The sequence below is a fragment of the Phyllobates terribilis genome, unplaced genomic scaffold (assembly GCF_046119375.1).
Source record: "Phyllobates terribilis strain yellow unplaced genomic scaffold, ASM4611937v1 Scaffold_9__5_contigs__length_417890890, whole genome shotgun sequence".
NCBI classification, from domain to species: domain Eukaryota; kingdom Metazoa; phylum Chordata; class Amphibia; order Anura; family Dendrobatidae; genus Phyllobates; species Phyllobates terribilis.
The window spans coordinates 403,772,241-403,784,782 of record NW_027362769.1 but is presented as its reverse complement, the minus strand read 5'-3'; the positions used below and the strand labels follow the sequence as shown (position 1 = coordinate 403,784,782).

The following is a 12,542-nucleotide window of genomic DNA, read 5'->3' as shown; positions in this document are numbered from 1 at the left end:
TGGTTTAGGTTAAGAAAATAAATTGGCATCAATGCTGAAATATTGATCATTTAATGAACACAGAATGGTCAGATTTTGTCAAGACAAAAGTTTTGTCGCCTGGTCATATAATGCACCCAATCCGAGTTTACATCCTCACCAGTGCTCAGTAAATGATCAGTTAATTAGTGGGTGTGTATCAAAAGAAACCCAGCACCCCAGACCTTCACTTGAACTGCAATTTGAGCTCTGACAACATGCCAAAAATCCACCCTGTGACCAAAGCCTTGATTATCAAGAGGCTGAAGACCAGATCCACTGCAGAGGTGGCTGGCACCTTTAATGTGTCTCAGCGTCAAGTACAAAGAATTAAAAAAAAAGATTTGAAGAGACTGGAGATGTGTTTGACAAGCCCAGGTCCGGCAGACCCAGCAAGGCAACTGCTCAGGAGGAACGTTTGTTGGTTAGATAATCCAAAGCAAGCCCCTCTTCCATTGCAGCAGAGTTCCAACAGGTCTGGTCACCTGAAGTCCCTGTGTCAACTAGAACAGCATGTAGGATTCTGTCTCGAAATGGCCTCCATGGTCGAATCAGTGGCCAGAAGCCAGCACTAAACAAAAGGCAAATAAAAAAGTGTGGCATTTGCAAAGTCCCACAGCCTGCTAACCAGATGGACGCTGGAAAAGTGGCAGAAGGTGGATTTCTCTGATGAATCTTCAGTAGAATTACACCACAGCCGCCGCAAATACTGCAGGAGACCTACTGGAGCCCGTATGGATCCAAAATACACCCAGAAAACAGCTAAATTTGTTGGTGGAAAGAACATGGTCTGGGGTTACATTCAGTATGGGAGTGTGCAAAACATTTGCAAGGTGGAAGGCAATATCAATAGCCTAAAATATCAAGAAGTATTAGCTACCTCTTACATTCCAAATCATAAAAGGGGTCAAATTCTGCAGCAGGATGGTGCTCCATCTCATACATCCATCTCTACAACAAAGGTCCTCCAGGCAAAAAAGATCAAGGCGCTAAAGGACTGGCCAGCCCAGTCACCAGACATGAACATCATTGAGCAGGTTTGGGGTAGGATGGAAGAGGAAGCTTGGAAGACAAAACCAAAGAATCTAGATGAACTCTGGAAGGCATGTAAGACTGCATTCTCTGCTATTCCTGATGACTTCATTAATAAATTGTATGAATCATTGTTGAACCGCATGGATGCAGTCCTTCAAGCTCATGGAAATCACACAAAATATTAAATATGACTCTAATAGCACCACAACTTCATTCACCAATGTTATGCAACATATATTTGTTTTTTAAGATAATTATTTGTTTTAATATCACATTACTTTCTGTGAGCGACAAAACTTTTGTCTTGCCAAAATCTGACCATTCTATGTTCATTAAATGATCAATATTTCAGCATTGATGCCAACTTATTTTCTTAACCTATGCCAAATTTGAGAGGGTTTCAACTTTCACAAGAGTAATTTATAAAACCAATGGATGAATTTAACGTCAGGTTATACGCTTTTATTTACATGACATGGATAAGCGACATAACTTCTGTCAGGGAGGTATGTAGACCTGGCTTACACCACTGCAATGCATGACCAGGATGATAGATATTTACACAATCTAGAAAGTAAAAAAAGTACAAAGTGTGAATACTATCTGTATGGCCAATTAAGCAAAAGCAATCAAAGATACATTGCATAGAGACTGATTTAAATGTAACTAATACACGGCGGTGCCTGATTACACTTTGCAACATCATTTGGTTGGAAATAAGGTATCTGATTTGCAAAACTGGGTAAAAATAAACTCAGGCAAAACACTTTTTTGCATAACTTGTGCATCAAACATAAAATACCTTTTTTAACTTCAGCCAAAACATTACTGGTTCAAACAAAGACTCGTCCACAGGAGGTTCATGATGCCGAGTACAGGATGGATCCTTATGATAATCTTTGTCACCTTAGATAGTGTACTGGGGTATATTCTGAATTTCTGCATCTTGGTGGTTGGTGTCAACTGTCTGAGGACTGGACAGAAGTTAAATCCTCCCGATCTTATCAACTTTGTCTTAGGCTTGGTGAACTTCTTGTTCCAGTGTTTGCTCAGCTTCCAGAGTATAATAGCTAAGTTCCATGTCTCTTTAATGCGTATTAGGGAGGTCTACGGTCCAATCTCTGTGGGCATGATGACCCTTACATACTTCACCTACTGGCTCACTTCCTGGCTCTGTATCTATTACTGTGTCACCATCTCAAACTTCAATCATCCAGTCTTAGTTTGGTCAAAGAGGACCATCTCAATGTATCTACCACGGCTTCTTCTTCTGTCAGCAGCCGGCTGTTTCTTCATTAGTCTTCCCATGAACTGGATGTCAACTATGGAGGTCACTCTACAACCTGCAGTGAATAGCACCATTGACCCAATATCTATCAATTACGTTGCCCGTATTCAGCCTTCTTACATGCAATCTGCATCATTTATGGGATGCTACGTGCCATTTCTACTTATCTTGATCTCTATCATGGTGATCAACTCTTCACTTATAAGACATCTATGGAAGATGAGGCAGAAGAATTCTGGATTATCCCAAACCAAATACCACGCTCACGTTAATGCTATAAGAACCATGTGGTTGTTCCTTACAATTTCCATCATATTCTGCATAAGTGAAATGATGCTTTATACAATGCCCCCAAACCCTGAAGATTATCGTACAGTTGTCAACTGGTTCATATTTATGTCTTTTCCAGCAGTAGAGTCTCTTGTCATCGTCTCTGCCAACCCCAAGCTAAGGAGGCAAATCATGGTGAAGGTCCTGTGCTGTTACAGAAAGCAATAGTTGTAACATTAGGAAGAGTCAGTCTGGTGTCTGCTCTAGTGATTAGTTTACTAAACTCGAATATCTCAAGATTTTGTTAATATAATTTAGTGTTGAGCGAGTATGTTCTATTAACCCTTTCGCCGAGTATGCTCGGGCCGAGCTCCGAGTATTTACAGCTGCTCGGTGATATGCTTGAATGGCTCCCGTGTGCATGATTTGCGACTGTTTGACAGCTCTATTACATGGGAGGAATGTCTATTTCTTACACATTCCTCACATGTAATCAAGCTGCCAAACAGTTGCAAATCATGCACACGGGAGCGATTCAACCATATCACCGAGCAGGAGCTCGGCCCGAGCATACTCGGAACAGAACATACTCGCTCAACCCTATTAATATTGTTTTAGTACAATAGTTCTGTACATTACACTTTGCTGCAACGTTTAGTTTAGATTTTTCCTGAATTTCAAAGTCGATTCAAAATAAAAATGAACTAAACACAATTTTGTATAATTCACACATCAAATCTGCAGATTCTACCTTCACTCGAGTTACCGATAGAGTAAGGCGCGCACCATGGGGTCGAGCAGTAGGAAGTGTTATGCATTTATAGTGTACAGAAATGTGTGTAACTCTCTGTAGTTGGTGTAGGTGTATGCCAGTTTATGCCGAAAACCTCCATTTCTCTATAGATGAGGTCCATCAAAAGAGCACAGCATTAAATGTAAGGAAGCAAAGAACCAGAGGAATCGGGAACGTCCAGGTGAAGTAAAGCGCATGTACCAGGTCAACGGATTTAGAAAACAATATTTTTTTCTTAATCTTGGACCTGAAAAAAAAAACATATATACTTCTGAGGCCATTGAAGCTTTTGTGTTTTTAAAGGAGAGGTTCACCTCTGCTCCCATCCTTATGCAGCCTGATGTGACTAAGCCGTTTTTGGTTGAGGTTGATGCTTCTTCGGTGGGGGTTGGTGCGGTGTTGTCTCAGGAAAACAAGGATGGAGTACATCCCTGTGCCTTTTTTTCAAAAAAATTTTCCGAGACTGAACTTAATTACGATATTGGTAATCGGGAATTGCTGGCGATTAAACTCGCATTTGAACACTGGTGTCACCTCTTGGAAGGTGCTGAATTTCCCGTTCAGGTTTTCACTGATCATAAAAATCTGATCTATCTTGATGCTGCCAAGCGCTTGAATGCCCGTCAGGCTAGGTGGGCACTTTTTTTCTCGCGGTTTAAATTTTCCGTTACTTACATCCCGGGTACCAAGAATGTTAAAGCGGATGCTTTGTTTCGCAGCTTTTCTCCCATGGTCGGTGTTGAGGAGGAGGAGGAGACCATTTTACAAGAAGGTGTTGTGATTGCTGCTTTGGACTCCGTTTTGGAGGATGAGATTCTTAAAGCACAGGAGAATGCCCCATCTAACACTCCCCATGGGAGGTTGTTTGTGCCTAGGACCTTTAGGAGAGATTTGTTTGTTGAGTGTCATGAGTCTCGGTTGGCAGGTCATCCAGGAATTTCTGAGACCAAGAGACTTGTGGGTCGCAGTTTTTGGTGGCCTGGATGGCAGAAGGAAGTCATTAAGTGGGTGCGCCAATGTACTGTGTGTGCAAGATCCAAGTCTTCGCATGCTCCTGCTGCGGGGTTGCTTTGCCCTCTGGAGGTTCCTAGTGCACCTTGGACACATCTGGCTATGGACTTTATTACTGACCTTCCTCCCTCTGAAGGTTTCACGGTCATCTGGGTGGTCGTGGACCGTTTTAGCAAGATGTGTCACTTGGTTCCCTTCATCAAACTGCCTTGCGCTAAGACACTCGCTAAGGCCTTTGTCAAGGAGATTGTCAGACTACATGGTGTTCCTACTGACATTGTTTCTGATAGGGGACCTCAGTTCGTGGCTCGTTTTTGGCGTGCCTTTTGTGACAGGTTGGGAGTTCATTTGTCATTTTCATCCGGTTATCATCCTGAGTCTAATGGCCAGACAGAAAGGAAGAACCAGGATGTTGAGCAGTTCTTGCATTGATTTGTGGCAGACAATCAAGAGGGGTGGTCTGAGTTTCTGCCACTTGCTGAATTTGCTCTTAACAACCATACATCCTCTTCTGCTGGGTGTTCGCCTTTTTTTTGTTGTTCTGGGAGACATCCGTCTTTTGGGTCATTTCAATTGGTTTCGTCTGTGCCTGAGGAGGAGAGTTTTTCCGGTGATTTGGAGAGAGTTTGGACGGATGTGCGTGGTAATCTTCAGGAGGCTAACAAAAAATCTAAGAGGTACTTTGATAGGAAACGGCAAGAGGTTTTGTTTGCCGTTGGTGACAGGGTTTGGTTGTCCTCTAAGAATCTGCGATTGAGGATTCCTTCTAAAAAATTGGGTCCCAAGTTCGTAGGGCCCTTTAAGGTACTTCAGATAGTTAACCAATCTGCTGTTAGGCTGGAGGTTCCTACGTCCTGGAGGATTAATCCGGTGTTTCATGTTTCTCTGTTGAAAAAAGCTGATGTGTCGGATGGTGACGCCTCTGCCACTGTTCCTCCGGTGGTGGGGGACGGGGAATATGAAATTTCCCGCATCCTAAATTCTAGATGGTATAGAGGGAGTTTGCAGTATCTCGTCGCTTGGAAGGGTTTCGGACCTGAGGATAACTCATGGGTGAGGGCAGATGCTGTTTCTGCCCCCAGACTTGTCCGAGCGTTTCACAGGAGGTTTCCTGGTAAGCCTGGGCCTAGGGGATCCGGAGGATCCTCTTAGAAGAGGGGGTACTGTTACAACTCTCATGTTAGGTTTTTTTTAGTTTGCTGGTCACATGACCATTTTGCCTATTTAATCCGGCTCCGCCCTCCTGGCTTTGCTGGACTTCATTTGTATTTACTACTGTTGAGCTAGCTTGTTGCTCTATTGCCGTTCTCTGTTAGTTTTGCTAGGTCTTATGACCTCTTTGCTTTTTGTTGTGTGTTTGTCTTTGACTGCTACTATTTCTGCTAGGAGGTGTCCAACTTATTCCAGTCCCTAGATCTTGTAGGGATCCCTCCCCCACATCTATAGGTCTGCGTTCAGACTAGCCGAGGACTTTAGCGGGTCTGATCGCAGGATCAGGTTCCCCGTTACATCGTAGGGATCTAGTTTAGTTCTATTGTAGGGACAGATCTCCTGCCTTTCCTTAGTCTCTGTAGCAGATCATAACAATTTGAAACCAGGACCCCAGCGCTGCAAGGCTACAGTGCTAACCACTGAGCCATCATACAGTGCTAACCACTGAGCCACCATGCCGCCCATCTATATACCGTAATATGTATGGCCTGTATATTTGGATGAAAAATAAAACTACTGGACCATTCTCTTTACTCATCAGTACTTTATAAGTGATTTTGATCAGAGTATGGTCAGTGTCAGTTTTTAGAATTTGGTTAAAGTTTAATACATTTTTATTAATGTACAATGAAAATTTATATTGTGGTACTGTAATAGCCAGAAAAATCTATGTAAATACTTTTATGTAGTGATGAGCGAACGCACTCGCCACTACTCGGTACTCGTCCGAGCATCATGGTGCTCGACGCGCTCGGCGAGTATTTCCGGGTTGCTCGGGCAGGAACTCGGGTCTCCTCCCTGCATGTTTGGCGCTCTTTACAGAGCCAATGACCATGCAGGGATTGCCTGCCATGCACTGTAATCCCGTAGCCATGTTGGTTGTGGGCATTAAAGTGATTGGCTGGCCGCACAGCGTCATCAGGTCTATATAATACCTGGCGCCGCCATGCTCGTCACAGTCACTCTGGATCAGACAGTGTAGGGAGAGGTGCTGCTGCGTCAAGGAGAGATTTGCTTGTGTATTAGGTTGTGTAGGGAGAAAAACCCTACATTATACATATCCATCTTAACAAACAGTTCTTTTGAGGACTAACTAATCCATCTGCAGAAATATCAGGCAGGCAGTGTATATAGGCAGGCAGGCAGGGTATATAGCAGACTGCAGTGCATATAGCACAAGAGGCTCCATTCCAATTCTGCCTCTGCTTGTGTTAGAAATTTCTGGAAATTGGCCCAGGTCTCAGAGGCCAGGAATATTTTTTTTTGCATCTTAATCCTCATAATCCTCATAATTTGCTTAAAAAGCAATCCAGAGAACACCATTTTTTTGCGCCATTTGCTTGTTGGCACTGCAGAATACAGCCAGGTCCTTTCCATATTAAAACGCTAAAAATCCAGCTATTTAAAAATGTGTTTTCTCCGTCACACGGATCACATATACATTTTCACAAAATACTGCCATTTCTGACCTCCATTAAAATAAATTTCAGATTGTCAGTGAAGCAATTCACACCAGTTTGCTGTCCAAAATAGTTACCTACAGGCCAGGTATTTAAAACTCTGTTTTCTCCGTCACACAGATCACATATAAGTTCGCTACAAACTCAGTCATTTGTAGTGAGCGTGGAAGATATTGTCCTCCATTTAAAATGGGCAAGGCACGTGGCAAGGGACGCGCAACTGGTTGTGATGGTAATGGTGCATGCAGAGGCTGAGGACACGGCCGTGGGCAAGCTGAAATTGTGCCACAACAAACACCCACATCTTCTCGCCTGACCTTCCTGTCCCAATTTCTAGGGGACCGCAGCACACCACTATTGAACCCCAAGCAGTGTCAAAAGGTTGGTGGTTGGATAGCGGATAATGCTTCCAGTCACTTAGCTACCACCACCACCACCCTGTCTTCCACACGGTCAAGTCTCAGTAGCCATGAGTCTGGAACGCATATTCCTCACCCTGATCCTCCTTCCTCCCACCATGCCGAGTACCCAGAGACAACTGATCCCACACTTGGACACTCTGTAGAGCTGTTCACTTTTCCTTTTATAGATTCGGGCCTCTCGCCCGGTTCACTTGAAATGGCACAAGAGGAGATCGCGTGTAGCGATGCCCAAATATTTGAGCAGCCACGGTCACACGAAGTCGATGGTGGTAAAGTGTCAGGAGGTGGACAATGATGAGACACAATTGCCAGAAAAAACATTATAGTAGTAAATCAATATAGTAGTAAATCCGACAAGAGGTCAATAAGTTAAAAACAAAGACCTTTATTACAAAAATGAGGGTACATAGTGGCAGAGAAAAGAGAGCGCACAGACACATATCTCTAAATTATATCAAGTAATAATGGGAGGGTATATAGATAATAGCGATACCAGGACTCGAATAAACTCAAAATACACTCATGCATGCACATGGTATCCTAGGTCATGCAATATAGGGATACAATCCTGTGAAAAAATTAAGCCAATATAGGCATCCCCAGGTACTACCTTTAAGTATGCATGAGTGTATCAAAATATGTGTTATACCCAAATGGGTTAATTAATAAATAACAGTAATGTTATATTAGATACAGTACAGACCAAAAGTTTGGACACACCTTCTCATTTAAAGATTTTTCTGTATTTTCATGAATTTGAAAATTGTACATTCACACTGAAGGCATCAAAACTATGAATTACCACATGTGGAATTATATACTTAACAAAAAAGTGTGAAACAACTGAAAATATGTCTTATATTCTAGGTTCTTCAAAGTAGCCACCTTTTGCTTTGATGACTGCTTCGCACACTCTTGGCATTCTCTTGATGAGCTTCAAAAGGCAGTCACCGGAAATGGTCTTCCAACAATCTTGAAGGAGTTCCCAGAGATGCTTGGCACTTGTTGGCCCTTTTGCCTTCACTCTGCGGTCCAGCTCACCCCAAACCATCTCGATTGGGTTCAGGTCTGGTGGAGGCCAGGTCATCTGGCGTAGCACCCCATCACTCTCCTTCTTGGTCAAATAGCCCTTACACAGCCTGGAGGTGTGTTTGGGGTCATTGTCCTGTTGAAAAATAAATGATGGTCCAACTAAACGCAAAGCGGATGGAATAGCATGCCGCTGCAAGATGCTGTGGTAGCCATGCTGGTTCAGTATGCCTTCAATTTTGAATAAATCCCCAACAGTGTCACCAGCAAAGCCCCCCCACACCATCACACCTCCTCCTCCTTGCTTCACGGTGGGAACCAGACATGTACAGTCCATCTGTTCACCTTTTCTGCGTCGCACAAAGACACGGTGGTTGGAACCAAAGATCTCAAATTTGGACTCATCAGACCAAAGCACAGATTTCCACTGGTCTAATGTCCATTCCTTGTGTTCTTTAGCCCAAACTTGTCTCTTCTGCTTGTTGCCTGTCCTTAGCAGTGGTTTCCTAGCAGCTATTTTACCATGAAGGCCTGCTGCACAAAGTCTCCTCTTAACAGTTATTGTAGATGTAGCGCCCCGAGGGTTCGGCCGCTACAGGGGTATTGCACCTCAAACCAGAGGTGTGATATTCCACTCCCAGGTAAGGATGGAGTATGGACCAGGGCTCAGTTAGCTGCATACAGCACACACACCCTATTTTCGAGGGACAGCTCAACAGTGCTCCCACTAGACAGAAGTGCAGGCACGACCGACTATGTCCCTGACTGGAGTGGGGAGGGGGGTGGAACACCCAGTGCTGTAGGGGCAGATAGGGGTTGGTTCCTGAGCGTAGGTAGGAGCCCATTGGTTGCTGATCACCTGGGCTCATGGCTAGAGGGAAGTATTAAAGGGAGGAGCCATCTTAGATCTGGGTTCAGTCTGTGGGGAGAAGTTGAGAGGAGAGCTGACAGGGAGCAGCAGCTCAGGCTGAGTGCTGCTCCAGAGGCAGGCCTAGAGAAGAGGCCGGAGCCTGAGAGGAGAAGGAGAAGTGGGAACAGGAGGAGAAGGAACAAGAATGGAAGAGACAGAGGAACAGAAGGGCTCAGGAACAAGAAGGTGGAAGGGACCCTAAGAACCCACGAGAATACAGGGTGAAGGGTCAGGCAGATTAAGGGTACCGGATCCCAAGTTGGTGGAGGAGAAACTACCCTCAGCCAAATACCGGACGTCGTGATCATTTATTGGTGTGACACCTCATCAAACCTGCTAGGAAGGCACCATATAGGACAGCGGGGAATGGGGCCCACGTTTACCTGCGCAGGTCCGCTGCAGCTGGACAAAAGTGGGTCACTGGTGAGGCAGGCCAGAGAAAGGAAAGAAGGGGGTCCTGTGCCATATTCCTGAACTGCCTGGGAGTTGACCGAGCCCCACACCTGGTGGACGCAGCACGGCTCGGGCAGTCATTGCCAGCTGAAGTGACTTGGATATTAACCGTGAGTAAAGACCCTGGACTGCAGTACGTTGTCTGTGTGCTTTTTCGCTCCTCCGGCACTACCGGTACTGGGACTCTCACCACCATCACTCTCACCATCCACTACACTGCCCTGGGGCCGCACTCTTCCCGTGGGGAGTCACACTACCCCAGCTGCACACCTCATCAGCCCCAGCGGTCTGCATGCAGCGGCGGTTCCTAATAACAGCAATCCACAGGTGGCGTAGTCGGACATTATCTAAAGTACAGTAGCAGACTACCATTGGTCTGACCACCCTGAGCCGTGGGACCGGGCGGCCACTACTACTCCCAGCATCTCCCTATTGCCCTGTTCTGCGTGCCCCACGGCCCAGGGGGCGAGTCAGCTTTGGCGCAGTCGGCAGGATAGTTACCCACCCGCCACAAGCGGGTATTGCGCGCCTGAAAAGAGACTCTTTTAATGTACAAAAGATGGCGCCCGCCCCAGAAGAACGAGCGCCATAATGTGCGCGCCAAAAGACAACAGGAAGCCACCTCCCATCGTGGGCCAGGTCCCAAAATGGCGCCAAAGAAGGAGCCCACCCCCAACAGCCATGAGAGCGGCTGTGGAGATGTCCGTCAATGTGGGGGGGGGCTGCCCCTGAGAGTGATTGTCAACAGAATGCCCCAGGACCACCCCCTCTGGGGGCGGAAAGAGAAGAAAACTGTGGGGCAGGGCGCGGTCTCAATCAGTCTGGCCAGGCCGCACCGAAGATAGAGACAGGAACCAGCTCCAGCGCCCTGGCGCGTGGCCTGCTGCAGGCCGAATCCCTATGCAGCTTCATGGAGCTGCTAGCACACCTCCCCAAGGAAGACCCCGAGTATGTGCGTGCTGCGCTGGAGGAACTGGACCGGAGGATGGTCCGGGCGCAGCGGGACGTGATTGGCGGGTGGAAATAAGAAATGGCCCGGCGGGCCGTGATCCTGCAGCAGGAGGCGCCGTCGACATCCAGCGGCACACCAGCCACCGAGGGCAGTGAAAGCAGAGCGGAGGCCGAGGACGACGCCGTGGAGGAGGCAGCGACAGCAGAGGCATGTAACGGATACACCCCTACCCAGAACTCTAGGGCCGCCGACCTGCCCCTGCACCCTGTTGCGGAACCCAACGTACCTGAACCCGCCATCGACACCGTGCCTCCTCCGCTACCAACCGGTTCCCAGGCCATCGACACCGCCGGCGAGCCCCGCCCCACGCCGTGCCCTCTGACCCCGGGCGTGATCAGCAGACCACAATCGCAGGCCCGGTCGCAAGGCCTAGCGCCCCCGGACGCCACCCGTCGACGGGAGTACTGCCTGCAACAGCTGGAGATGTTCGAGAGGGAGCAGCGGGAGCGGTGAATGAAGCAGGAGAAGCTGCAGGCCCAAAGTGCGGAGCAGAAGATGAAGGCCCGGCGAGATCCCCGAGCTGCCCGCGGTCCCCGAGTCACCGGGACTGTCGTGAAATTTCACATGGAACATGGCTGGGGTTTCATTAAAGATCCTGAGACCATCAGCAACGTGTTCGTGACTAGGAGGGATGTAGAGAGCCACCTGCCAGAAGGTCATCGAGGGCGGGATCTATATCCAGGAGACGTGGTGTCCTACACCCGACACCAAGGCGTGAAGGGATGGTACGCTCTCCGTGTCCACAGAGTGGTAGAAGAGGAGAAGCAGTACCGCTCGGACTCTGAGTACCAAGAGGGCCCGGACGGGCCTGAAGATCATCACCAGGAGGAGCAAGGCGCATATGGAGGACGACTGTAGAGAGTAAGAAAAGGCGCCAATGTACATGGTTACCCGTCAGGGTACAGAGAACTGTTATAGAACTGTCAAGGAACTGTGTGAAAGTTGCCCCCTGGATGCCCTGACAGGCTGGGGACAGTGAGCGGCCATTCCACTTCCCAAAACTGGCCGAGGACTGAGAGCGGCCACCCCCTGCAAATAGTTGCGCTTCCTAAAGCGCCCCCTACTGGTTTTATAAAAAAGACTACCACGTCTACCTCGGGACAGTGGGTCCCTCATGTTTACAAGTTTGCTAAAGTTTTTGCACTTAGAAGAATGCACACCTGGTCGCAAGTTGCACCGCGGCCAGTACCCAAGAATATGTTTTATTTAAAAAAAATGTTTTATATGAAAGAATTTTTATATGCTGCTAAATAGTAATGTGAAAGTTTTCTATAATGTTTATATGCCAAAAGAGTTCCGGTAGTATGAAAGTGTGCTATAATGTTTTGACAAGAGAAAAGTGAAGTGTGTTAAAAGTGAGGAAAGTGTTTCAGATAAAGGGGATTGAACAGTGTTGCCCGTTTTCTAATGTAAAAAGTTATTGAAAAAGTTTTGCATGTCCTGTACTTAATTGTTTTTTGCTTTTTTCCAGCCCGAGGACGTGCTGTGGTTTACCAGGGGGGAATGTAGCTCCTCGAGGGTTCGGCTGCTACAGGGGTATTGCACCTCAAACCAGAGGTGTGATATTCCACTCCCAGGTAAGGATGGAATATGGACCAGGGCTCAGTTAGCTGCATACAGCACACACAC

The 12,542-nt window shown here is 46.8% G+C and overlaps 1 protein-coding gene across 1 annotated transcript; it reads left to right on the top strand.

Annotated features, from left to right (window-relative positions):
• The first annotated feature begins 1,918 nt into the window (after positions 1–1,918).
• On the top strand, positions 1,919–2,839 carry LOC141161444 (taste receptor type 2 member 143-like). The gene has a single exon (XM_073646252.1). It carries the CDS (start codon positions 1,919–1,921, stop codon positions 2,837–2,839), a length of 921 nt encoding a protein of 306 aa, XP_073502353.1.
• The last annotated feature ends 9,703 nt before the right edge of the window (positions 2,840–12,542 follow it).